At 48.9% G+C, this 27,274-nt stretch overlaps 1 protein-coding gene across 4 annotated transcripts in view; it reads right to left on the bottom strand.

Moving 5' to 3' along the window:
- Nucleotides 1-271: 271 nt before the first annotated feature.
- The window catches only part of LSAMP (limbic system associated membrane protein), a 1,022,392-nt gene continuing 995,389 nt past the window's right edge, over nucleotides 272-27,274 (bottom strand). For 2 of the 4 annotated variants that reach the window (XM_075166906.1, XM_075166897.1), the window contains 4 exons: nucleotides 25,278-25,398; nucleotides 24,164-24,312; nucleotides 17,999-18,034; nucleotides 272-472 (listed from right to left, as the gene is read on the bottom strand). In XM_075166906.1, coding sequence (XP_075023007.1) covers nucleotides 375-472; nucleotides 17,999-18,034; nucleotides 24,164-24,312; nucleotides 25,278-25,398 — 404 coding nt within the window. In that variant the 3' untranslated portion in view covers nucleotides 272-374. The remainder of the gene's footprint in view (nucleotides 473-17,998; nucleotides 18,035-24,163; nucleotides 24,313-25,277; nucleotides 25,399-27,274) is intronic. The other 2 variants (XM_075166925.1, XM_075166915.1) reach the window with 1 other exon arrangement.

The raw sequence follows: 27,274 nt of genomic DNA, 5'->3' as shown, positions 1-27,274 counted from the left end.
TACATTGCAGCATCCTCTGGCGACACAATCCTTGCTGGTGCCCCATTCTCTCCCTCGCTTCGTGCTGCCTCCTAGACGGTCGGTGACTTGACAGCCAGCTTGTCAGGTTTCGGATTAAATGTTGCTGAGTCTTCTTTGCTGTAATTTTTCCTCTCCCCCCTCTTCGCTCCTGAACACACAAAAGTTGTGAAAGAAACAGTCCGCTCTTTCTCTCCCCCTCCCTCTCTTTTTTCTCTCTCCCCTCTCTTCGCTCTGTCTCCTGTATAACGCGTTTTGTTTTGTGTGTTGTTGTTGTTGTCGTCGTGTTGGGTTTTTTTAATTATTATTATTATTATTATTATTATTATTATTATTATTTTTAATTCTGATTTGTATTAACATTTGCTGAGTAGGCAGAGCAGGGACGCTGCCAGCAGCCACAGTGGGACGGCCAAACTCACGGAGCCGTTGTCTACTCTCCCTGTGCCGGGTCCTGCAGGGTGCGAGAAGAGAGAGAAAAGAGGACAAGATTACACGCGGCTGGGCGAGACGGGGGTAACACAGCAACACGGCGCTTTGCTCCCGGGCTGCTCCTGCGGCGGGGGGCCGGGGCTGCAGGGCACAGCCGCCTTCCCGCTGAGGTGAGCCTCCGTCCAGCCCAACTGCAGGCTCCTGCCCGCCAGACCCTCAGCATCCTCCCCTCCTGCCCAGTGCTCCGACGGCATGCGGCTCTCCCTAAGCAATACCCAGGCTGGAGAAACAGGGCCTGGAGCAAGCGGCAAGGCTCAACCCCAGCCGCTGACACCATCCCATCCCCTGCCGTGCCTCCGGCTGGGAGCCGCTGGCCGCCTGGCACGGGGACATGGCTCACACCTTCGCACACCCCCCGGCCACCAGCCCCGCACCTCCCCGCTCCGCCACCTTCCCGGCGGTGGCCCTGGGATGCCAGGGCTCGTTGTAATTCTGCGCGGTGGCCAATGCCTGTCTGCAGCCAGACACTGGCTCCGCAGGGGCTGATTCATCACAGCGGTCCGATCAATAAAACATGGGCCCAACCAGCGGACGCCTCCCCTCCCAGGGGCTGTGTCGCAATTATTTATTTCCTAATCGGGGTGGAGGAAGGCTTCGCTGTTGTGTTTATGGCCCTGTGGCACGACACCTATGGGGTGAGGGTGCAGGGTGTGCCAGGGAGGTTGATTTTTTCATAAGGGTGGGAAATGAACTTGCATGCGTGTCTGCGCGCATGCACGGGGTCTGTCAGAGGGGGCAGGGAGGAGCGCTCTGCCGCAGCCACAAATAATGCAGACTCGCTCCAGGAATATTAAGCGCTAACACTCCTGACATCTTCTCATTCATTCTCTCATTTATGGGTTTCCTTTTCTGGGTGGCTTTAAAGGCAGCGAAGCTGTTTTAAATTCACCCTGCAATACCAAGCCTTGGCAGCCTTCTCTTTATAATGGGGCAGGGAGGTGAACATGGCTGTGGTTTCACAAATGCGTGGGCATCATGCATATGAACACATAGGTGTATGCATATATGTACATGTACACATATATGTATAGGTACATGTGTATGTACATGTATATGCATATGTACATGTACACATATACGTATACGTGTATGTATATGCCGTGCTTTACACAGAAAGGGTGCAAGAAGATGCTGCAGTGTGGAGCTGGAAATGAGTTTATATGTTGGGACTGATCCTGCTGTGGAAGAAAGAAGCCATGCTTACTACCAAGAAGAGCTATTTCTAATGGCAGGGGGGAGCCAAAAAACCCCAAAGCCCCCTGTTCAGGAGAGCCCCACGGGACCAAAGTGCAATTGCTCCCTCTCACAACCTGCAGAGTTTACCAGGCGAACACCCCCTCTCTCCTGGGTGGGGCAGGGCTGCCACAGGCTTGCTCAGCAGCACAGTCGCTATTAAACTCCAGCTGGTGACTAAAAGGCAGCAAATCCCAGAAGGATCTCCCCAGAGCCCCTGAAATTCTGTAGCACTTTGATTTGTGTGATTTCTTCCCAATGTAGCCCATCACTTACAAGAGCAGCTGTTTGTGCCCCAATTCTATTCTTTTATTATTAAGTAAGTATGTGCTGAATTGTGTGGAAAATTTATATTCCATCTATGGCTTCTTTTTTTAGTTAGTCCCTGCTCGCCTTTTGTGGCTTGTCACACAAATGCGAAAAAAATGGTTATTCACTCCTTGTTTGGGTGACAGGAACTTATTTCCCCCTCTGAGCTCAGGAACAAGTTCAGCTACTACACTTACCTGACCTATGTTTCAGAGAAAGCATCTTTCATGGTCAAGTAATTGGGGGGAGGCTGATTGGGACCATTTGCATCCCATATTGGCAGTGAAGAAGTCCCAAAACATGACTCCTCTGGCCCAGCAAATAATCAAGACACACCAGACAGGGTGTACTGCTTACAGAAAGTTTTCAGACATCACATTTTTACTATTTGGCTAAAATACTATTTGTCTAGTACATACACGGACATGTATGTAACACATACATACATGGCAACCATCCCCCTCCTTGCCACTTTTCTAGGGCGCACATTCAGTCAGAGCAAAGGCATATGTACCTATGGAGGCACGCCATGCACACCTAGCACAGCAGAGGCAAGGGCATATTTGGCCTTGGCTGGGTACTGCTGCCTCAATACGTGTAAGTGCATGGCTCAGGGTTTGTGTGCTTGGTGGGGCGTGGGGGATAGAGGTATGGTATGGTATGGTATGGTATGGTATGGTATGGTATGGTATGGTATGGTATGGTATGGTATGGTATGGTATGGTAAAGAGATGAGCTTCTGCAATACCTAGGTATAAGGGAGGACACACAAGGCATGGTGTGATGAAGGACTTAGGAGAGGGTCACACCAGCTTTTGCTCTGCTTGAGCTTGTGCGCATAAGCTTGAGGATACCTGACAAGCCAAGACTCCCATCTCCACAGCTGAAAAATGGTGCGAGTTATATGTCCTCATGTTTCCCTGCATGTGCCCATGAGGTGGTGGGGCTGGCCACAGAAGCCTCTCCACGTGCAGTCCTGATCATCATCTGCGCACCACCCCACGCTAATACCAGCAGTTGTTTGCACCAACAGGACGTGTGTAGCTGTGGGGGTGCCAGGCAGCGTGTTAAGCTGACTGGGAGGCCTGGGACCCAGTGTGGTTCAAAGCTGCTGTAGCCCCTGCGCATAACCTTGGGGGCTGCTTGTAATCTCTGTGTCTTGCAGCAGAACTAGCTAAAGTACATGCCATGTGTGCTACATTTACTGTCAGATGTATTGTAAAAATGTGGGAAGGTTATAGCTCAATCAGAATAAAATCCTGAAAACTTTGAGAATTTAGCTTTTGGGGGTGGGACTAATTGCTCAAACTTAAAAAAAAAAGTGAAAATGTTAGAAGAAAATAAAATATTTGTCTTTGAGTGAAACTTTGTGCAGGAAATAATAGTATCTGTGTTCAATTCACTCTATCACTTTCAGTCTTCTTTCCTAGCCACACCTCGGTATTGCCATGTTGTGGCCTGGCTGGTTGTGACAGCCCATGTTCATGTAATGACTTCCCTGTGTGTGTGTGCACGTGCTGCTGTGGACTGTGTGCCCCGCTGATGCGGGAGCCGAGGCACCCACATGACAATGGGTGAACGTCCGTGCTGGGAGGAGTGCGCCAGCCCCCTGCAGCGGCATGCGTTTGTCATGCGTGTGCTGCCGAACATGCACACATCTGCACACTCTCCGCTCCACCCACATGCACCCGCAAGCACGCCCACCCAGCCGCACAGGTGCAAGCGCGCACATGCACACGTGGGCACGCACAACCGCACCCCCCCACACACATACGTGTGCACACACACGCTCACGCACACACTCGCCACACACATGCAACTCCCCCCCCCCCCATACCCACCGCCAGCCGCCCGAGCACACAGACAGGTAGGCGAGTGCACCCCCGCAGCCCCGGCACCCCCCGCAGCCCCGGCACCCCCGAGCTCCGGCACCCCCGAGCCCCGGCACCGCGGCAGCAGCAGCAGGCGAGGCCGCGGTCTCCACCGCCCCCTGGCGGCCGCCGCCGCCCCGCGGAGCCGCAGCCGCCCGCCGCCGCAGCGAGCGAGCACCCCTGGCAGAGCCGCCGCCAACCCCCGTGCCTCCCGGCTGCGCTCCCCTGCCGGGCTCGGCGTGGGCACAGACTGAGGCTACCGCGCCCGGCCGCCGGCTCAGAGCTCAGCCGCCTCGGCGCTCAGCGAAGTCCGCGCTCCCTGGCGCTGAAAGCCAAGCAGCGGCCCCTTCAGCGGGTGCAGGGGGCTTTGGCAAACCAGCGGCGCTTGCTCTGCAGTCTCCCACTTTCGTAACCTTGAGCCTGCGCTCTGGGAATGTGCTCTGCACGCTAATCTCCCGGGCTAATCATTCCCCTGCAATTTGGCAGCACCGCGAAGTTCGTGACCACGCAATAGCTTTGAAGGGGGTTTTCTTCCACCACAGCCAGGAAGGAAATTGGGTTTCTGATAATGATGAGTTAATGTGAGTATCTGGCAGCATTTCACAAATAAACCCTGAAGGGACCTCAGACCCCAAACGGCTGACCAAGTCAGATCACATTAATCAAATCAAGAAGGAACAGACTGAAAATTGGCACGGGCAAAACAATTACACTTCTCTTCCTTGCTCCAAATAGGGAGACATTTAGATACCCAGCGCAGATGCAGGTGGACCCCTGCCATGGTGCCTAACTGTGCTGCAACAGCCTCAGGGGATGCTGCGCCCCATGTTTCCGAGGGTTTGTCCGTGCCATGCATTCAGCCTGGTGACCTGCATTGGTGTCACGGCACAAGGCAGCCTTGGCCGAGATTTAGAGAGCTGCAGCTCTCTCAGGGCTAAAGGAGACCATGTGCAGCCCCCATCCCACCCCTCTCCCCAAGGCAGGGTAACCCTAGCTGCATCCTTAAATTTAACCATGGGAAAAACAGAGCCGTCCCACCGTGACCTCGCTGCTCCTGCCCACCAGCATGTAATGGCCCCGTGCACCAGCCTCGCACAGAGAGGCTCCAGGGGTCTTTTCCCGATGCTTCTGGGAGAAGGTCTCCATACTTTCAAGTGGGGACGTGGAAGGGGCGGTGAGGTCCTTTAGCATGGGACGTCAGCGATTTCCGCTGGTCTATCACCCTCCTGCAGGCAAACCCTTCCATTCAGCGTGAAGCGGAGGAGTTGCTGCATGCTCTCATGTGCAGTGTGCTGCTTAGGCGGTGCTGTGAGAGCTTTACCGGCCTCATAGGCAGAGCCAGCAGCACCCGCTGCTGCTAAGGTTGCCTGACCTTTCCCGTTATAAGGCTCTGTTTGCATAGCACTTTACGAGCATCAACAGGGCAGGTGGAACGATCCCATGCTGGGTGTTTGTCTTGGGCTGAGGTTATTTTTTTTAAGCGGAAGAGCAGCAGCCAAAATACTTCTGCTGTGTCTGAGAGCAAGGCTTGAGGAGGGAAAAAAAGTTTATTTTAATCTTAAAAAAAAGAAAACCAGTGACTGTCGCTCAGAACATCTTTCTGCTCTGATGCTTTGGTTTGGAGCCTTGCAACAGTGCAGAGATTTGGTCATTCAGAAAAAGGTAAATAGCTACACAAAATTATCTGCCTTCAGCACCTGTGGGGAGGGGGTCCTTCACACATCTTGACTGACTTTTCTGGGACCACCTCAGTGGGTCAGTGCTTTGGCCCCTCACAGGTTTTAGGCCGCCCTATACAACTGGCACAGCACAGCTGGGCTTGCTACACTTGCTCCTCCCTGGAGGGCTGCAAGCTAGGCTAGCCCAGGCTTCTCCATAGAGGACATGGGTAGGTATGCCAGTTTGCATGGTATAGCTGTAATGCCTTTATTTGTGTGTGTGTGTGTGTGTGTGTGTGTGATTTCTCATGTACTGCTCCTACTCCTGTGAAGCATGTAGGAAAAGACATGGCAAGAAGGGTGGTGGGGCTTGGGTGAAATGGTGGAGGGAGAGGGGAAAAGCAGGGTGCTGCTTATGTTCACAGCAAACCACAGCAAGATTGCAAAGCCAAGAGCTGCTCTCCTCCTCAAAAACAGCCTGCCTCCAAGAGAAGCATACCACAAGAAAAGACCAGCTCTACTGGGTCAGTCCAAGGGTCTTGTCTAATCTTCAGTCCTGTCCCCTGCAAGTGCTGGGTGGAGACCAGCCAGGAGCATGCATGGCATCATATTGACCTGCCTCAGGTGCTTCAGAGTCATCCTGAGCCAGCGGAAGCTCCATTCCTTGGCAGAGTCATTTTTTCTTCCATGAACTTGTCCAGTCACTTCCGAACTGCCTGAAGACTCCCATATCCTCAACCTCCCACAACTTTTAAGGAGCACGGCGGCAGTCAGCTGCCAGCAGTGATATTATGGCCACACATTCAATTTGGGTGTTATATGTTCTCCTGTGACTTTAGGACCGTGGCATTAACAGAAACCTGCACACTGCCCATTACTAATTGCTACCTGAACTGGCTAGATTAAAACTGTCTCAGTCACTCCTTGCTCTGCAGTCTCCTCTGCTGACTACAGGAAAGCCAGGCTAAGGAAACTGCTCAGTGTGGGAAGAATTAGCTGGGGGTTGTTCAGTTCTCCCTAGGAAAGACAGAGATGAGCGTTTTATCAAGGAAACTGTTCAGAAGCTACCGCGTGTCAAGAGCTTGGTGGCCACTGAATGCTCAAGTCCTGAATCGCAGAGTTGCAAGTCTCCCCACCAAACCTGGTGCACAGCTATTATTGAGCCCTCAGTGGATGCTACCCAGGCGGCTGAAGGGAGCACAGTTCAGTTGAGAAAGGACTTGGTATGATGCCCCCCAAGGCCTAAGCAACAGAGACTCCAGTGCTGCATCCTCCGTGGCACAGGCTCAACCTCCAGAGACGACGCTAGCTGCAGAAATCACCGCGAGGGGAGCAGACTTCTGAGGTATGACCTTTGTGGGATGAATAAAAGGGCCCTTTTTCACCCTGCCTTCAAACCTTGAATTGATAGTGTTACAAGGCACTGCAACACACGGCCTCGGCAGCAGTGGCCGAAGGTCAGAAGGCTGCTCGGTAGCCCTGTACATGCCCTACCTCATGGCTGGCATTGGCCCCTCAAAGCCTATAGTGCCTATTTGTGGTTGGGGGCTGCACGAGGAGGTGATAAATATGGGAGGAAGACTGTATCAGGTCAGAGGCATAGGCAAAGGCCGCTGTGGTGAGGCATATTAAGAAGGGGGTAATATGGACTGAGGTGGTATGATGAGCCTTACACTTGTACCAACACAGGGCTACAGCACAGGAAATGATACCAGGGAAGGTCTTCAACTGAAATGGCAATATAGGCACACTCGGCTCAGGACACTGAAGAGGGCAAGAGGAGGAGGTGTCAGTCAGGGTGAGGATGGGGAAATGTAGGTGCTGATGTAAGCATGCAGGTTGGATAGGTAACGAGAACAGGTCCTGGGAGAAGGGGAGATGAAGAGAGAAAATTAAACCCAGATCAGGCATAGGGATGCAGAGATGGCGGGAGAGAGGCACGTACAGGCGAATGATGGTGTTTATGGGAAGAGGGAGTTAGTGGCAGGAATGCAAAGGGAAGAACAAGGACTCGGTACCAGCCCGGGTCAGAACTACAGGAGAACTACAGTGGGGACTCCTACAGAGCTGTTTAGGCATGGGTGTGGTGCCAGGTGAAGCTCAAATGCCAACAAACAGGTATGAGAGAGGGCACGAGCGGCAGGTGAAGGGCTGCTGCCAGCTCTGTGGCATGCAGCCGTACAACGCTCGCCCCCCGGGTGCCCCGCGCAAACTCCCTGGTTGGCGCACACGCAACCCCGCTCGGCTCGGCTTTGCGTCCCGGTCCCCAGCAGCGGGGCCGGGGCGTTTGCTGCCATCCCCTCCTGCTCTGCTTGGCCACAAGCCCGCGGCCGGAGCTGCAGCGCGGGCCGGGGAGCGGGACCGGGCCGGGGGAGCGGGGCCGGGACCGGGGAGCCGCCGCTGACGCCAAATCGCCTCTTCCCCGCGAGGTGGCAGCCGAAGGCCAAGAAAAACCGACACTGTGCGCTCAGCCGGCCCGGCGAGCCTCCGGGGTGGGAATAGCACCGCTTGGCAGCGACGCTCGGGGGGTTAGCGGGTACGCAGGCCTGCGGGACAGCCCTGGGGTCCGGCACAGCAAAGCCCCCGCGGGCATGCTAAAGAAGGGGTGCCAGCTCTGCATGCTCTGAGCCGCTTTTGCCTGAGGCAGCCCAATACGGCCATGATTTTGTGGCACAGAATCTGATCCCCATGGGTCTGCATCTCTCCACAAGCGCTATGCAGCAGTATCCTCGGTAAAACTGCTTTGGGGGACAGATCCGATCTGCTGGTTGGTCATCCCCGTTAAAAGCAAGACAGCTACCCACTACAGTAGCAAGAAACAGAGGTTGCAGGGAATGGTGGTAAAGTTTCTAGCCCGTTCTACTTCCTCCACACAGATACTCCTCCTTCTCTCCCCCCACTCCCTCCAGCTCCCTTTTACAACAGCAACAGCACCCCTGAAGGGGCCTGTAAGAGAGGGGGATACGCCATGTAACCCTTGCTGAACAGGCAAACTAAGTCAGACTTGTAAGCAAATCCCCAAATCCTGTTGGTTGCACAGAGGCATGCCTCCAAATGCTGTGAGCAACATGATCACCGCCAGCAGAAATTGAACCTATGCCTGTCAAGATTTCCAACACAGACCTTTAAAAAGGGTCATTTGAGATGCAAGTAAAAAGCAGAGGTATTTCTGGTCCATACCCAGAGGGAAAAAGTCACCCGTCCATCTACACGTTTCACACCCACATTCACCAATCTAGAATATTCTGTTGGGTCCTGGATCCCATCATCTGAGTAAACCAAAATGGATAGGAAAAGAGACAGCAGGTGCCAGTTTTTCTCTTATTTCCATTAACAAGACTCCAGGGCTTGACGCATCTGCAGTGCTGATGGAGGAGAGCCCACAGAGAAGTTTCAAAGGGCATGAGAGAGCTACAGGCTCCTTATTTGCTTTGGGGAATCTGCCCTTGGGATCCTGTCAAAGAATGTGAGGTAAAACCTGATGTAAGAGGACAATCAGCCCCCATGAGTTTCTAAATGGAAGTGAGGCCAGCAGGAGGCATGGGACAGGCTAGGAAGACTTGTCTGTGATGGGAAGGAAGGAGTGATGGCAAAGCAAGTAGAGCTGGCCTGCTGTTTTTCCAAGTGCTCTTCACCCTGAGCAGCTCTGCGCTCCATGCTGTTCACAGGCTGACTCTACTTACACCGAAGGCTGGAGTCCTGCTTCTTGAGCAAAGACGACCAAAAATGAGGGAGGAATGAAAAAAAAACTCTAAAGGAGAAGGTGCAAGGGAAAGGGGATGTGCACCATAGAGGTCTCTCTCTGTCATCTCACTCCCTGGGGCCTGGAGGGGTCTTACGTTTTACACTTGCCAGCTCCTCTGCAGGAAGTAATTTTTCTAGTCTGTTGACTCTCTTGCCAGGGCTGCAGAAGATGAAATCTTTATTATCATGAAGGCTTAAAAGGGAGGAACACTGTTAATTCCATTTTCAAGGTCATACTTTGAAAGTTATTAATTTCTTCCTTCCAGGGCTTTGCACTCTACTCTGAGGCTTTAGGGATTAGCAGCTTCTACTTACTAGGGTTCATCTGGGGCTTTTTTCTTACTACTTTCCTGTGTGTCCCCCCTCCCCTTTGAGAAGAAGACACGATTTTTCACTCCCTGTCCTTAATGTTGAAACTATTTTGTTCATTATCGGCTTGTACCCCATTCTCACTACCAGTTCTGCTCCTGTAATTAAAACTTGACTGTGACTGCAGTGGCAAAAGGCTGGCTTTTCTAGAGGTGGAAGTACCACTGTGTAAACTAGGGAGGATGCCCTCCAGCAACTCTCCAACAAGATTAAGGAAATGTCTCTGGTGTCTATCAATCTTAGCACACGATTTAATGTATTTCAGAATTCGCTTATGCTTTTTTAGCACTGAACAGTTCTTCCCCATGTTTTGGAGCTCATTCATGGTGTACTAAGTACTCATCTATCATACCTCATGTCTAAGTGAAGATTCATTCTGTAATGCAGCGCACCCATCCTTCCCTGAGGTCTAAAGAATATCCCTGAAACTGTATTTCTCAGTGTCTTTCTGAGAAGGTTGTGGTGTTCAAAAGCTGGCTGCTTACGCCATTTATCCTGGAGCTGGTTTACAGTACTCCTAGCCTAGAACTGAACTGTTATCCTGACCAGTGAGGCTGGTGGTGACTAGAAGACCACCTATGTTGCAAGGTTACACAGATCTTTCATCACTGGATCTGTCCTGTAGATATCAAAAAGTTCAAAGGTTTTCTCACAGCTGAAAAATAGTTCTCCCACCCTTTCCATTCCACTAGCAGCTGGAGATTTTTTTTTTCAAAAAACACTTGGCAAACTACTGATACAAAATCAGTTACTTAAAACTGCTTTGTCTTCAAACCATTCATTGAAGACTCATCCTAAAAGCAAAGCATCCAAAAAATACATAGCACTGACTTTTTCAGGGTCCATCACAGGGAAGATCTGAGCTTTTTTTGCTTTTCACTTTCCTAGGATATAGCAATCCCTCCCCTGCTCACCTCTCAAGCACATGTTTACGGCGCAGCAGACCAAAGGTGATGCCAGCACGCAGTCTGGTGTCTCAATAGGGAACAAACAGCATAGCCCCCCGCACCCAGAGCACATACAGCCCTAGGAAGCAGGTTTGCTAATCGGAGGCTTTGGAACCTCTTGAAAAATTAATATTTTCATCAGCTTTATGTCTGTCTGTTTACCCACTTCATCCCTGCTATGGTTTTCCACAAGCTTTGCTGGATATGTGGCATGAGAAAGATTTGAGTGGCTGTGAGCAGAAATGAGGAGGGAGGGACACACCGAGGGGTGACTGGAAAGGAGAGTGGAGCAGAAGGAGAACTAAATTGGGGTGGAGCGTGACCAGCATGCTTGAGGTTGCTCTGGTACTGAAATCCAGTCGTATTGCTGCCTCTTCCCTTCCCATCCTTCTTCTCTAGTACCTGCAGCACAGTGCCCCCCCACCTGTCCTTGACGTCTTCGTAGGGCCACCACTCCTCTCTGGGGACTCCTCTGCAGTGAGCTTAGCGGGAACCAACCCTTCTCCCCATCCCTCCTTGCCCACGAGTGGAACAAGCTAGGAGGAGGTTTCAGCCAGCCTTCGTCAAAGGCTGCTTGTGAACAACGGGAAGTATGGGACCCATATCATGGGAACACTATAAACAAGCCTGCGCGCTTCTCTCCACATTTCAGTGAATTAGAGATTTCACGGGAATCAAGCTGGGCCCACAGACTGGTGTATGTCTCTACAGTGTGTGGTCTAAGGAAATATTACTTCGTGTCACCTGTAGTTCTCATCCAAGTACGGATGTGTGTATGTGTGTGCAATTCCAGAGTGAGACTCCTGGTCACCTTAACGCCCTAACAGTGCAAGCATGGCTTTAATGCCTCGCCCAGGCATGGGGAAAGCTGGAGCAGAAAGCCATAGTGGCTTCCCACAGCCCACTCCCAGACCAGTAATTAAAAAGGGAAAGTTACTACAGCTTACACAGCTAGCTGAGCTGGTCTCCAGCTGGATGAGTTGGGGCAATGGAAAAGATGCTTGCAGCCACTTTGGTTCATCCTTTAGATGTTCTAGGGTGCCTGGAAATTGCTCAGTGACTGTCGGATGCGCCTCTGAGCACAGGGTGCGCACATGTGGTGCATAAGGTGACCTGGCTCCGGAGTGTACTTGTCCACCAGTGAGCGTGCGTATCTGTAACACCTACCGTAGAGGCTGCCTGGCCAGACCTCACTGAAGCTATGCTGGTTATAGCACATCCTTCTCCGTGGCCTGACCCCTTGCTCCTGTCCACGCACTCATTCCCCAGATTGCAGAGGGACATGCAGGCGATGGTGGGGAAGGGCCAAGTGCATTTCTCCTTTGCTCGCCTTGCCATGAGGCCTCTCTCTTTTGCAAGGGAGCTCTGCCGACAAGACCTGCTCACCCACGGGAGGGAAGGCCTGCCAGGAGCACTCTGCTTTTTCTGCAAGCCTGATTTCTTTGGAATGGTTGGCTTTTTCCCTCTGCACCCCCTCCCTCCCAAATCCCACACCTACCTTCTCCCGCTTGTTTTTGTTTTTAGAGAGAACGCTTAGACAGCTGTATTAATCATGCAAGCCCAGCCATGTGTAATGTGCTTTATCAACAGCAGAGCAGACACTGAATGGCACCCGGTTCACAAGCGGGCCCAGTGCAGTGCCTGAGCCGGGAAGATAAACCTGCCGCTTCCCAAACCGACTTACCGTCATGGGTTAGTGAATGGAGAGACTGTTCACTTGGGACAATAACCAGAGGGGAGGCCAATTTGTTAGGCAAATTCTTGAACTGGAAATGGAAGGGGGAGGAGGAGGATGAAGGTGGGAATTACTCTTTGGTCATTTTCTCTCAGGGGTGGGAGGAATTTTTGTGTGCGTGTAAGAATTAAATCAAGACAACAGTGGCTGTTCTTCATCCTCCTCCTTGCTGCCCTCCACACTTCAATCCCGGCTGGCAGCTCAACATGGCAAGTAAGGAGAGCGAGAGGGAGAGAGCAAGGATTTAGGTACACCTGCTGTGCAGTGGGTGTAGGTTGCCTTCATCGTCTCTAAGGAGGAAGGTTCAGTTGATGGCTTCAGAAACTCATCTAACATAGAGATGGTATCCTCCGGGCTGAGGATAACTGTCTCAGGAGGGTTATAGCCTGCCCGAGCTCTGCTCTGCAGGGTAATCTGTCCATGCTACACCGCTGACACTACCCGTGTTCCTACCCAACAACTGATTTTCCATGGCAGTTGCTCTTCCATGGGTTTGTTTCTAATCTCTGCAGTGCAGTTGTGTGTTTTCTCCCCCACTGGTTTCAGCCAACCTCCACTCTCCCACCTGACTGCTATGCCCCAACTTCTGTTTTGCAGGGCTGTTCTGCATGCATGCAAAGCCACACCCGTGACTAAACAGACCTTGAAATGCCTTCCCTATCCCAGTGCAAGGGCCCAGCTCGGAGGAATATCTTTCTGGGACATCCAGTCTCAGTTCCTACCCTCTGCTGCTGCTCTTCCTCACTCACTGGATTCTCCACAGCATTGCTACTGGAGAGGGTTATGCAAATATATGCAACCCAGGGCTCACTTTGGAATAAATCAATCTAAATTAAAATTAATGAACAAAAAGTACAGAAACAGATTAAGCAATAAAGCCATTTCTCTCTCTTCCCTCCTCTGTCTCTCTTTTTTCTTTAAGAAAGCTGGTTTCTTTTCTTTATGCTTTTTTTGGCGAAGAAGCAGACTGGTGTTTATTTTTTTAAGCCATCTCAGCCAACAGAAACTGTCTGTTGCTATCCAGAAAAACCCATCAAGCAATGCTAGTAGCTGTAGTAGAAATAATTCTTGGCATTTCTCTTTTCCGTAAGATGCTGATTCCAGCTATATCCCTACTACCCCTTTTGGGAGATACCATCATCACCTCTGACTTAGATTTTATTCACTTTTAACCACACGGTCAAAATAAGATACAATGCCACCCCTTGTCTGGTACCTATGAAATAGCAAGAAACAATTAATATGATATTGGCCTTCTGCCTTCACTGTGTCTTGTCCTTCCCGTTCCCTTGGCCTGAAACCCCTGCAGGCTTGGCACCCAGTGGGGTCCCAGCCTTCAGCGCCTGCAGACCTGGCAGGGACGGACATCGACCCCGAGCAGCAGGAGAAGCTTGGCCTGTCTGAGCACCCACCCTGCAGAGCCACCCCCTTCTGCACTCACCAAATGGAGAATGAGCTCTTTGAAAAATCTGGCTGGATACCACCAGCGTGAAGCAAGGAGAGCCGCGCGTTGTGCTTCCCACCCAGGGTCAGGGGTGTTACCAGGTGCCGATGCCCGAGGCTCAGCCAGCTTTCAGGGAAGAGAGAGGCATGCTCCAAGCAGTCAGGCAAACATCACTGCAGAGTGACGAGTACAGCTGAACTATGGCCCCTGAATTCCTGAGAATTTATGGAAATACCAAATATGCACATGGCGCCAAACATGCCCTCTGCGCTTGGTCCCTATGGCCATTATTTTTCTCTGCTGGTAGTTTCTATGTCAGGATCACGATAGGACAAGATTGGCTATTTTGGCCTGTTTATGCTACTGTTTCCCCAGCTCTGCCAACCAGTTTGTTTCAAAGGCTGCGAAGGCTTGGGTTTTCACTGACCCTTTCTTGGAGCCCAGCTGAGAAAGCATCCACTGGCCTCAGTGAAGAGGACTCCAGAGACAGACGGGTTCTTTAGCTGGCCACATCATACTGGGAGGGCTGGTTTCTGTGGACTGCTCCCACACCACTGCCTAGCCAGCAAACCCTCATAATGTTAACCCTTTACAGTCTGTGCTCGCTGATGTATTCCCTCATGCTTCTCTCCTTAGCTTTGAAATATTCAGATGTCCATCCTTTTGCCAAAGCAGACCCCGCCGACACGAGAGCTGCCTGTTCAGCAGGACTGACAGGGCCATGCACTAGAGAAAGTGAAAGGGGAGCAGGGATGGGTGGAGGTGGCCGCTGCAAATGAAGAGCTCTCTTCTCCACAGCTAGGACCTCCATAGGGAGGTAAGAAGACTGAGAGGGTATTAGAAAGAAAGATGCTCTCTGTTTCCCACTCTGGTCATCAGACCCAAATGAACATCTCTTCTCTCCCTTCCCCCAGCTCCCACCCACCTGATGAAGGCATTAGTGACAGTACAGGCTAGACGGGCTACAGCTAAATGGAGACTAGCTACGATCTACAGTCATACAGGGTCATTCTCCGATCAGTGCATGTTTTGGCAGAAAGACAGGACTGCTCATTCTCCTTTTCCCTCCCCCTCCTCCAATTACTAACACACTATTGCTATAAATCGTTTGCCACCCTGTTGATGGCCGTGAATGGACTTTTTCTGATCAGGCCCCAAGGACTGGCACACTTGATGCCCCGCAGGCAGTTCTGGATGTGCTGCTGTCTGGGAAACAAGGCATCTCCCTTGCAGAGCTCCCAGGGCATTCAAGCTAACCATGATGAGAAAGCCCCTGGTTAACCTATGGTAAGCCCTCATCACAAATCTCCTGAGAAGGCTCGCAGGTTTTGAAGCCCATCAGTCTGGCTAAGCCATTCTGATGTGGACACTAGGTGCTAATCACGGGGGAAGGAGTCTATGTTCAAAGGGCTGAGGGCAAGGGACAGCGGAGGACAGAGATGGAGCTAGCACTGTAATTGTGACAGACCCCTTTGAGGTTCAACAATGATCTCACTTGCCCTGTCATTGGCAGGTGTTGTGTGGAATGAGCAAATTCTCCTTTTCCAGGAGAAAATTCTTTTGAAAAACCACCTGATGATGCAGTAAGGCCTCCTTTGTGACAGCCAGGTCTTGTGTCATCCCATTATAATGTGATGTGACAATGCAGACAGGAAGATGTGATGATGTGGCATCTTCCCAGAAGACATTTCAGGGCATTTTGAGTGCCCGGCTGCAAAATCAGGAGGGCTGGAAAATTTACCAGGGACAATTGTGTTGAGAGCTGAATCAGCTGGGCTCCTCCGGCCTTTTAGGAAACTGCCTCATCAAATTCAAGTCCCATGTGTTTAGATGAATGGGCTGCTTCTGAGTCTCCAGCCTGCCCGAAAGCAAGATGTTTCCACAGCAGCTAGCTAATGATAGCAATGCTTAGCATGACTACAGTGCTCTTCATCTCAAAACACCTTCCTTTTAAATTAATGCTTAAAAGCCCACAGGGCAGGGAAGTGTTACCCAGGCTTAAGAGAAATGGAAATTGAGGGAGAAAGAGGGAAGAGGCTGTGATTTTGGTCATTGAGGAGAGGCTTATTTGAGAGCTGAGGACTGCATCTCAGAACATCAACTCATAGGGAGAAAAAGGTCTAACAAAATTTCATGCCTAAGGTTTCTTTGAAGTTGAACAGCAAAGTAAAAGCAAACGTTGAGATAAGCGCCAATATCTGTGCTGAACGCCCACATTGGAGGAGCTGGTAGGGGCTTTCAGAAAACAAATGAGGTCCGGAGTATTTAAACTCTACTTTCCCCCTCTGCAAAATCCTCTTTGCATGTCCTGGGTCGCTGGAGATATCCCAGCATTTGGCACCACAAGTTCCTGGAGACTCCTCACAGAAGTGATGTCACACCAGGATGTCCTTCGAGATGATCTCAGGAGACGGGGGAGCAGTAAAAGGAAAAAAATAACAACTTCAAAGATAGAGGGGGAAGTGTTTTAAAGGATTGACTAAAGCTGTGCAGGATGGCCTTGGCAGCTTGATTAGGAGGGGTATTTGGTATGGAAATCCTGGCCTTGCTCACTTGCAGTTTTTGCTTTATCATTTAGCTTAATGGGCTACTAATTCAAAACCAGCTGTAAACAGGGCTGGCTATGAAAAAAATTAACACTGCCTGCCTGTGGAATTTAAGGATATATAATAAAAATAATCATAAAAAGAAAGAGCCCTGGGTTTTCCATCAGACAAAAATATTTGTCATTGAAAATTCTGCTTAAAAAAAGAATACCCAAAATTGGAAAACTCCTCAAAACCTTGCATCCCAAACAGCCTCAGCAACTTTAATTTCATATCCAAGCACAAGTTTCATTTGCAATACATATGATAATGGTGTTTAATTGGATTTATTTTTCCACACAGGTTCCCAATGGCCTACTTTACTCCTTTTCTCAGCTCCTTGAATGTTATTTACAAATCACTCTCTGGGATTTAATTTTAATGGTAGCTTGATTTCTTCCCCCCCCCCCCCCCCTTTTTTTTGTAGGTACTTTTCTTTAATTGTATTTGTGGATTTGCCTTTTAAATAGGCAATTGTGACTACATCCTAAGCCTGAATATGTTGCCAAGAGCAGAGCTTGATTTGAAAACGGCAGAGTAGTTAAAGGGAGCTGGTGTAACACCCAGCATTTATTGTTCTTTTCATGGGAGTACCTGCAGGTGCTTTACTTGGGCAAGTGCCCTTTCGCAAAACAACATGGGTTCGTAATAACACTCTACGCCAAAGCTCTGCACAGACATTAACTATTTAGGCCTCTGAACATCCCATGAGTTGAGTGCATCTTCATCGTATGGTGGTAAAACAAAGATATTAAGGAGCCCTAGGCCAAGATTTTTTAAGTGAATACGGGGAATGGCTGCCTTATTGTTGATTTAGTTTCAAACACTACTTTCAAACGCTGTAAACTGCTTTCTGGAAGTGCCCAGTCTCTGCGCTTTTTCAGAATCTCAAGGTCGCATCCAAACCCCAAGTCTCGTGTGGACGTCAGGGCCACGCTACCTGGACCTGAGTCATGCTTGGGCAGCACAGAGACAGGAAAACTACTCAGACCCTGTTTTGCCTTCATACCTTCTTCCCTTGGAATAAAGGAGACAGTAACACCTCACCGTGCGCCTCTTTTCATGCTCTCTGCCTCAAATACAGCATTATGTGACTGGCAGGCTTGGGGGTGTGTGACAGAGGAACGAGAAAACAAAGTGTTTCACCGTGAACAGTTTGCACAACTAGAGTGAAAAAAACTCCTGGCAGCAATTTAATTTTTAGCTTCTCACTTGTCCCTTCCACTATCTCTGCAAAATTTTAGGTCTGCTTATGCTTTTGATCCAAATCAGAACGTGGGCAAAGACAGCTTAGAACTATTAGGAGAAATTGAACCTCACTGAAGACTGTCCAGACCTGGGTGAGGACACATTGTCATGGCTCAAAGCTTGGTTAAAGGTTGTTCAGTTGATTGGTTTTCTGAAAAGGGAGGGTGGAAGGGGAAGGATGAAGAAGGTGAGCAGAAGGGACCAAATGACATGTAGACGAGAAGGGAAAGCCCTTATTTTCCTGCATTTCTGAACTGTTTTGCCCATCCCTAGCTCTGAGCGTTTATCAGGATGATGGAGAATGACCCGGCTAAAGAGCTACTTCAACATAAAACATATACTGACCTGGAAAAGGATTGGGGAGTGTGGGTAAAACTCGTTCTAAGGGGGGAAAAAAAACAATAAGCAACATGCAGGAGAAAAGGACAAGCCACTTTTCACACCAAGCAAGCAGCAGATACAAACCTGATGGAGTTGTACATCCCCAAATTATATGAACTAGAGTAGGTTTCATATACAGAGCATTTTGCTAGCAACACACCTAATACATATCAACATCCCCTGGGACTGGGAGTCAGAGAGAAGTCATTTGAAAAACTAAACAAATAATATCCACACAGCAAGAGGGATTAAGCACCTGCAGTGAAGGTAATTTGAGTTGATGGGCCACATCTCCCCTCTGACTTTCAAGACCACTCATGTCATCACTCGCCCACTACAGCTCCTCTTAGCTACACCTCTGGCTGGAAGCTAGTCTTGGCAGAGAGGTGAGTTGTGGAAGTCCTCCACGGGTAGTTGCTGCCTCCCCAGAACCTTCTCCACGATGGATTTCTTGCCAGTGACAGGTCCCCTGAGGATCTGAGCATAGCAGCAGTCACCCCAGTGAATCTTCAAGGGCACTCTGTTTCTTTTTAGCCTTTGTCTTCCGATGGGAACAGAGTTTTTGCAGACTCATCAACCTCTAGTTGTATGCAGAGCCTGCTGTTTTGGTTATAGGGTTTTTACAATGCGTCCTCGTTATACGTCACAGCAGGACTTTGTTATACGTCACTGTTGGCTTCACACTTTGCTTCTTCCACACAAGGATCTCAAAGAGTTGCATAGACACTGAGGGAAAATGGTATCAGAGACCTCAGTCTGAGGCTAACAGTAGTGTTAATTCTGTTTTACAGATCGTGCAGTTGATGCACAGAGCAAGAAAGCAATTTGCCCAAGGTCAAATGCTGAACTGTTGGCAGAGCCAGCAGCAGAACCAAGAGTACAAGCCCCCCCAGGCCTGACTCATCACTGGGTCTCCCTTCATTACCTTCAGAGCTTGCTGGATGCCTTGTACTGACTGAGACAAGTTCCTACTCAGGGACTGATCGGTAGGTAGACATTTAGCTGCAGAGATATGCCACTATGCAACAGCTGAGAGGCCTGGGGCAATGAGTTGTCTCCTGACTTACCTGTGAGGACGGTGCTAAGATCAGTGTTGATGGACATATGGCTTGGCAGGATACATCGGTAGTCTGCTGTTATTCTCTGATCAACCCGGGCCCAGCTATTTGGAGGCCAATGCTCTTTATACAGCATCCTTGGTGCAAGGAGCTAGCTTCTCACTCACTGGAGCCCACGAGGATTTGGCAGGTCAGGCCTATCCCTGTGACACTGGCAGATCTCCTGCCCTCATGGTGGTAATGGAGCTGTTTGAATCCACAGCAGGCACAGGGGAGATTGTCTCTTGCATAGAAAATACACGGCTAGCCTGGATCTCTGTGTTTATGTAGCAACAGGGGACTATTGTTCTGCGAAAGCAGGCTGTTGTGCTGACATGACTTCCTTGTTATTTAGTTTGGTTAAATAACTCAACTCCCCTTTACCTTCTTCCTGCACAGCAGGCTCCAGATTGCACAGCATAAGCAGTTAAAGCAAAGCACTACGGCCTCATTATCATGCTGCTTTCTATTCAAGGACTCTACCTCTGTTCCCCTCGCCCGCCCGCTGCGTGCTGCCTTTATTGCTCCACCCTGGCTCATCAGCAGGGTCTCAGCCTTGCCCCATCTGGCTGTCACCCTAGCCACTTGCCTCCTCTCCTGAGTCTCCCCGTTATCGACAGCCCCTGGGAAAACACAGGGTTTGCACTAAGAGCTACTAAGAGAGATTTCAGCCACGGTTACGCTCCAAACCCTAGCAGCAACCACCATAAGCAAATGCTCAGGCGCAACAAAGCGCGGGCAGAGGGTTAGGAGAAGGGGTGTAAGCGTGTGCACTCAGCCAGCACTTGTGCTGGGGCACTAACAAATAATGACAGGTTAGAGGCAAGCGCCAACTCCTCTTAGGAATGTGCCTCTTGCTGGGATCAAAACTGCTGGACTGAACTGATAACTCTACCCGAAGCCTCTCGAGGAGACAGGGGTGGGATCCTGTCTGCCGCTGCTTCTAATTGGCACAGGCCTTGCCAGCTGCTGCTTCACCTCCGCGTTTCCTCACTCCCTGAAGGGTGCAGAGGATGCAAGCTGCAGGGGATGCGGCAGGGGACCTGCTGAGGTGGCAGTCTCCTATAACTGAGACAATTTAGCCAGCAGGACCGCAGAAGGATGTGCGGCACTGCCCTGTTGTCTCCTGTTTTATCCTCTGGGATGGGCTAGCTCTGCGGGAGGCAGAAGTCAACTAATTTGGAAGAGCTTTCATTTCTTTTCTCTGCCTTGCCAGAATGTACCAGGTGCTGCACCTGCTTCTTTGTGCCTGTAGGGGTGTGTGTGCTTGCTTATACATCACACAGGTGCGTGCATATGTACGCATACTCACGTACACGTAAACCTATGTATCTATATGCTTGTATAGCAGATGTGTATCTGGTATATATAGGCACATATTTACACTTCTGTGTAGCATGGGTTAAGATACAAATTGTGACTTTTACCCATAACGCCTTTCACAGCACTCTGTTAGCTGAGTGGAATGAAAAGAAAACAAGTTCCCTCCCTCCTAATACCCTTAGGAAAAAAACCCTTTCCCTTCAGTTGTGGCACTACTTTTCACCTCTGTTGCTCTGTGATGGCAGCCCTGGCTTGGCCTCTCTGTCAAGTAATTTTCATGGAGATGCGCCCTCTCATGAATGTTACTGCTCCTTTCCTAGGTCTCAGAGGATTTTGTGCTCACACAAACCCTGTTCCTACGCTCTACAGGGCTGAATCAACCTACTGGCTCGCTAATGCTGCAAAACATGATCCTGCCTCGCATCTCCTCATATCCACAGATGTGTGATATGGCTTCCCCTCTTGCATGGACTCTGGTGCTTGTTGAGCCCTTCCCTGAACTAATTCAGCTCAGTACAACAAAAGAAAAACGTTTGGGGGCATTTTGGGGGAGTGGGCGGTAAAGCTCAGTTACTTTTTCGCTGGTTTAGCAGGTTGAACTGGCTCAGTGGCTTGTCCATTGAGTACCAGAATAAGGGAAACAACAAAAGCATGTGGCAGAGAGCAGGGTGAGCAAAAGGAATGGGGAGGAAGGGATGGCAGCAAGCTATTAGGTCAGTTGTATCATCAAACTGTACCTGAGTACCCTCTCTGCAAACGTATTCCATATTGCTGTTGGAGACAGGTTCCTGGGTAAGACAGACCTTTGGTGCGGCCATTTTTATGTTGTTGTAAACTCAGTCTCCAGAAGTGAGGGGTATAAATCGCTCCACAGCAGGCAATCCTGCTGCTACGTCCTTTAAGGAAGATCACTAGCTCGCTATTCATACAGCTCAAGGGAGCTGCTTTTGTATTTTAATGCATCTTCTATCTATGGCATTGACATCTAAGGCACTCAGTCTCTCCAAGAGTTTTTCAATGCTGGCTGAGATTTCCTGGAATGGTAGTCACCCATTTTTCTCTATTGCTAAACTGTTCTTTCACATCATTTTGCTAGCTCCCCTTCTGCCCTCCACCTCAGGCAAAGCTGCCAGTACCTCATTATTAACTCTCTGGTTGTCTCTTTACTCCTGGCTGCCATTCCTTTTTGTGCTGCAATGGAACACTGAGGAACCATCGCTGTACCTGCCTCCCTAGTGGGATGTTGCCCTACAGCGAGCTTGTTCTCTATTTAAAAAAGAAATAAAATCTCTGATTCTAGGGATGAAAAACACTCCCAACTATTTGAGTATCTGCTGTACCTTGCAAAAACTTGGCACTCCTTTATTTTTCTGCCTGGGTGTGTAGCTGGGAGTGTGCATTACCTGTTATTTCAGCTACTGTGTGATCACTACAGCATTTTTTTCATCTGGGCTTGTAGGTTTTTTCAGCTGCTTTCTTTATCTTTATGAGTCTGGATTCCCTTCGCTCATTTCCCCCCTGATTTCTTAACCTTAGAAATACCAGCTGTACTCTGCCTGAATTTTGTTTTTTTTCTCTCTCTCTCTCCCCCCGACTAACTAGAAGGAGAACAGAGATTTCCTGAAACAATATGAAGCAATTGCACACTGAAGAAATAGGGATTAACTAAGCAACAAAAATAAAAGTTAGAAACAGTCCACTGAAAATCATCAAATCTCAGTTCCTGCACCTTCGTTCTTCTGGCTCTTGTGAAGTTCTCTAGTGTTTTCCAGCATAAATAGGCCTTGAATTTCTGAAGTAAAAATGATAAATAAAATCCAACAACTTGAAAGAAGGAAAGTTTTCTTCATACACATCAAAAGGAGGCTAAAATAGGACCCTTGCTGTTGCAAGTCATCTTTAATAGTTGCCACATTTCCTCCTGGAATAATTAACGGCAACTTCGCAAGATCTCCCTGGGTCTCTTACAGGTTCTGCCACTCATTTTACAACCATGGGTAAACCACTTCTTCACTCTGTACCTTAGTTTCCTACTGCAAAATGGTGCTAATAACACTCTCCCATTTCTAAATAACTTGTGATGTTAAAATATTCATTGCTAGCAAATCCTTTGAGATCCTTTGAGGTGAAGTTCTGAAGTCATGCAAAATGCTTTTCTAGCAAAACCAACCCCTCAGCTAAAATCACGTGTGCATACATACATTATTGAATTTCATCTTATATTTTGTTTCAGTGATGCATTTCAGCTCATCTGTGTAACAGGAACCAACAGAGAGGCCCAAATTTAGAATTCGGCCACAAATAATGGATTCTAAACTTAGCATTATATTAATATCAGCAAGAACAAATCTGGAGTATTTGAAAATTGTGTTCCAGATTGCTGCCTGAGGATTTTATTTGAATCTCATGACAGTCACAAGACCAGGGTGAAAAGACTTTCAAAGTAGAAATTTGCTTTGTGTGCCGCAATGCTACAGGAAATCAAATATGTATTCTTTGATGATAATATCTGTTCTTTAGAAAAAACTTCCACAGAATACACCCAAATTTTGCAAAAATTCAAACTGCCATGAAATAAATCCAGAAGTGGTAAACAAAGAATGCCAGTGGATTTATCCTTTTGCACTACATCTGTTAAAAAATAATCAAACCAAAACATTGTTCTTCTGATGGTTTGATTAATCTGACCTCACATAGCAGAAACTAGACTAAACTCCATCCCATACTAAGACTGATTTACACAGCTCATCTTTTTTCTCTTTAAAAGGAAATGCAGGTCATGGCCTGAGTGTTTTAATTCAATTTGGACTGTCAGAGAAATACAGCCCTAAGTCACTTTTGCATCTATGTGTCCATTCATGTAAGTGGGTCATTCTGCTACACTCTATTCCTGGTGGCAATAACACGATGTGGTCCAAGTCAGGCCCAAGTTTTGGACCTAGAATTGGGAACTGCGTTTTGAATACACCACAGATTGTAGTGTGCATGGATGGTAGGTGAGGGGCTCTGTTCAGGGTCAGGTTTGAATCAGCTGCAAAATTCAGAACAAGCAGGTAACTCTGCTCTAGAGTCCCAACTTCTGTCTGTTTACACTTACTACGACAAACTCAGTAATTGAAAGGTAGCAGAATGAGATCCAAGGAATTTTATTCCATATTTCATCTGGTGATTACCTTTTCCCCCATGTTCCCTATGGTATGCCCCTTTAAATCATCCTGTCTTTTCCCACTTCTTTCTCTTGATTTTCAAACTCATTTCTCTTTTTCTTGACTCTCTCTTGTTCTCCTCAGGCTCGGTGGCTAGTTCTCTCCACCTCTCTGAATTACTTGTAATTTCTCAGCTGTCACGGACCCTCTGAGCCCTGGCCTTCTGTCTCCTTATTAAAGGGGCTGTCATTGTAAAGGGTTTTTTGTTTCCAGCTTTAAAACAAACATGTTTTTATTATTTTAACAAAATCTGACTTCAGCAAAGAAAGTCAATCAAAGGGCTTGACTGTAAACCTTTTAATTTGGCTGTGTTTGTGTTTCATGGCAAGTATGAACGTAGGTATCTGAAGCAGAGCGCTGAAAGGCAGTTCATGGCTGGAGGTTTGGGGGCGCTGGGGGTGGCAAGTGGATGCTTTCCTGAGTTTCAGTCACTGTGTGCTTCCTACACAGCCTGGTCTTTTTAAGAGTGATCTGGACCTCCCTTCACCCTCTCCCATACTTACTGTAAAGGTATAGGCTGGCATTTGTGACACCCAGCTTGTTGGCAGCCACGCAGGTGTAGTTCCCGTAGTGTTCCTCAGTGACGTTGGCCACCATCAGCAGAGACTGGCTCCCCGTGCTCTTTATCTCCAGACCGTTGGCGCTGTTTATCCTGGGAAGACAGGAGAAGAGGTGTGCAGTGCAATGGCAGTTGTGTATTGGGAAGGAAGCCACTGCCCGGCAGGCAGTAAACCAAAGTCATTCAGCCCAGCTGGCACGTGAGGATGGAGGGAGGCAGGAAAGAGACCAAAGAAGGTGTTGATGGAAAGCAGGAGGAGAGAGTGAAAGGGAGAAGGAGTGCAGTGGGGTGAAATGCCAATGGTAAAGCAGTGGGGAAGCAAGAAAAGCCGAGGGAAAGGGAAGAAGCTTTTACCCAGCACTGACTAACACTTGGAAATGAACACACCATGGCCAGCCGAGGCTAGTCTGTACTTGAACAAAAGGTTTTTAGTGAAATACACTAATTCATGTGCTCCGATATGTGCATATACCAAAGCTGAATTACCCCTGAGCCCGTGAACATGGGTGAGGATAAAAACTAGGATAATAACACAACTTTCTTAATGCTAAGCAAATGCTCAGGTATAAGGGACAGATCCCTTTTCCCTTCTCATTTTCTCTCATATGCAAATCTGGGGTGGCTCAGGTCACACAGATGGGGGAATCTCACACCTCAGCAGCTCCTTCCCCTAGATGAAGGCACCTAGAGTGGCAGTACCTACTTGGAGGTTAAGACTGCCTATTTTTTTGTCTGTATCATGGCCTGTTTAATGCATCAACATCATCAGGAAGAAAGCGCTATTGATGTCTTAATTGTGTATTGGCCCATAACTGATGTAAAGGCGAGAGCTCCATCCTCTGCACTTCTTTCGGCATCCCCAGCGCAAAGAGGGATTGCCTCCTCCAGCCCTGATCATGCTGGTTCTGCTGAGTCTGATGGGACCATCGTGACTTATATGGTTTGTGAAGAGTAACTTGTTTGAGAAGAGTTGGGGAGGATGATAGGTGATTCTCTAAGGATCCTCTATTGAGTGGACTGAAAAGGAGGGAAGGGAAGAGGAGAGCTAAAGGTCTTACCTGGTATCATCTCTGTACCACTCGAAATCAGGCGTGGGCACTGCTGACGCCTCGCACCGGAGTAAGGCTTGTCGTCCCGTGGCCGCTTCGTTGCTCTTGGACTCTGTGATGGTGGGAGGGTCTGCAGGAAGGAAACACATGGTCACTTCACACACTTCCAAGGTGGAACGAAACAGTGAAACTACGTCAGGTCTGGCTTCCTCATGCAAACCATTTGGGCTGGTGGAGGCCCACAGCTGCTGCTTGCTGTGGCACATGCTCCCCCCTGCTCCTCTGGAGAACACCTGCTCTTTGAACTCTCCCTAATACACCACGTTAGCATCGCTCCTTACGCGTGCTTCTCTTCAGCAACACTGAATAAAGTTCTGTCATAAATGCATAGGCATACACAGGCAGAGTTAAGGTTAATGATGGACTTCTGTAATTTATGAATATTTACCTGTGGATCTCTAGTTCAGATGGGCTCAGAGAGAAGAAGATGAGAGAAAGACTTCATCAAGGGTAACGGAAGACAGCAAAAGTAAAAGCAATAAAGTAGGAGTTTAACACTAGCATGAAAATTATTTTCCATACAACCTCTGTGTCTAATGTCAAAACCATAATAAGAAAGGAAAGGACTAAGGCAACATGTATGAGACAAAAATACATTCACGGCTTAAAAGGGGAGAGCTTTGGCAGGAGCTGTGGGTGCAACTTTGAGAACCAGACCACTTGTCGAGACACTTCCCTTAGCTGTCTGAGGTTACAAATCCTGCCCAAACCTTCCTGAACATCATGCTTTGTCACAGGCTCCAAGAGGGCTTGCTCGTGATTGCTCTGTGTTAAGCTTGCCCTCAGACCAGCACGGTGCTCCCACCTCTGCTTACTTTGAAGCCTGAGAGTTGTGCCATGGGCAAACAAAACTTGGGAAACGTATTGGTGTGCTCCACTGGAGCTAGGTCTCAGTGCTGGCTGGGTGCTGGGTAGGGTAAGCACTGGTATCTTCAATCCCAGCTCCATGTTCAAAATGTTAAGTGACAAGCTTTACATGTTAAAAGGCAGAATTATTTCCACCTGGCTGCTGAAAGGGATCAGGGAATAAGTGCCTTGTCTCTCATCACTAATACTTGCATACCGTGAGATTACGGGGCTGCAACTCAAACAGCTACTTTGCTGAGACTCAAGTTACCATAAAGCACACTCTGGGTGTACAGAGTACAGCTCTGCTGTCTGTATCTGTCCTAACACTGAAAGGCCAAAAAAAAAAAAGAAAATGGATTGTGTCAGTCAAAGAAAAAAATAATTCTGTCTGGAAAATGTATGGAAAGAAGTTTGTTTGTGAACACATCAGCCATTTCAGTGTGATCCCTTTCCTGACCTTAATCGGGATTTTATGCAGGGCTTTAGGGATATTGCAGTGCGCCCTCTAACATCATAAATATTAATAAGTGTACATAAATAGGATCCTACATTCAAAGGCTGTGAGTTCACGTAAATATTTTAATTTGGAAAGGAGGAGGGGTAATAAAAGGATAGTGAAGGTGATTTTTTAAGCATCCTTCTTTGATTTTTTGGTTCGAGCACTGTATCTTCTTGCCATCTGCAGCGAGACGAACCTTTTCGATTTCACTGAATCCAGCACAAGAGGTGAGTCACAAATTGAACAAGCACCTTTCTATGGGCCTAGAAAATGACGCCGGCAGGCGTGCGCTCCCCGGGCTGCTGCCAGGGAGCCCAGCCCCCTGCTCTGAGCAGCCCCTGCCTAGCCATCCTCCTCGGCTTTTTAAAGGACAGAGCCCAGACAGGTGGACAGGCCATACCTCAGCCACCACCCCTTTTGTTAAGGCACTGCTGGCCCCGAGGCTGCCCGCTCAGCAAAGGGCAGTCTGCTTGCTGCAGTGCTCTCCCAGGTGAAGGGGCAGGCGGTGGCCCTGAACAAACCAGCCGCTTTACTCAGAAAGCAGCCGCTCTGTGTTTAGCTGTTTGCTGCCGGGGAAGCCAGGAGTGGGTTCCCTTTA

Source organism: Calonectris borealis, chromosome 1, assembly GCF_964195595.1.
Source record: "Calonectris borealis chromosome 1, bCalBor7.hap1.2, whole genome shotgun sequence".
NCBI lineage: Eukaryota > Metazoa > Chordata > Aves > Procellariiformes > Procellariidae > Calonectris > Calonectris borealis.
This window is presented reverse-complemented; position numbering and strand designations above follow the sequence as displayed.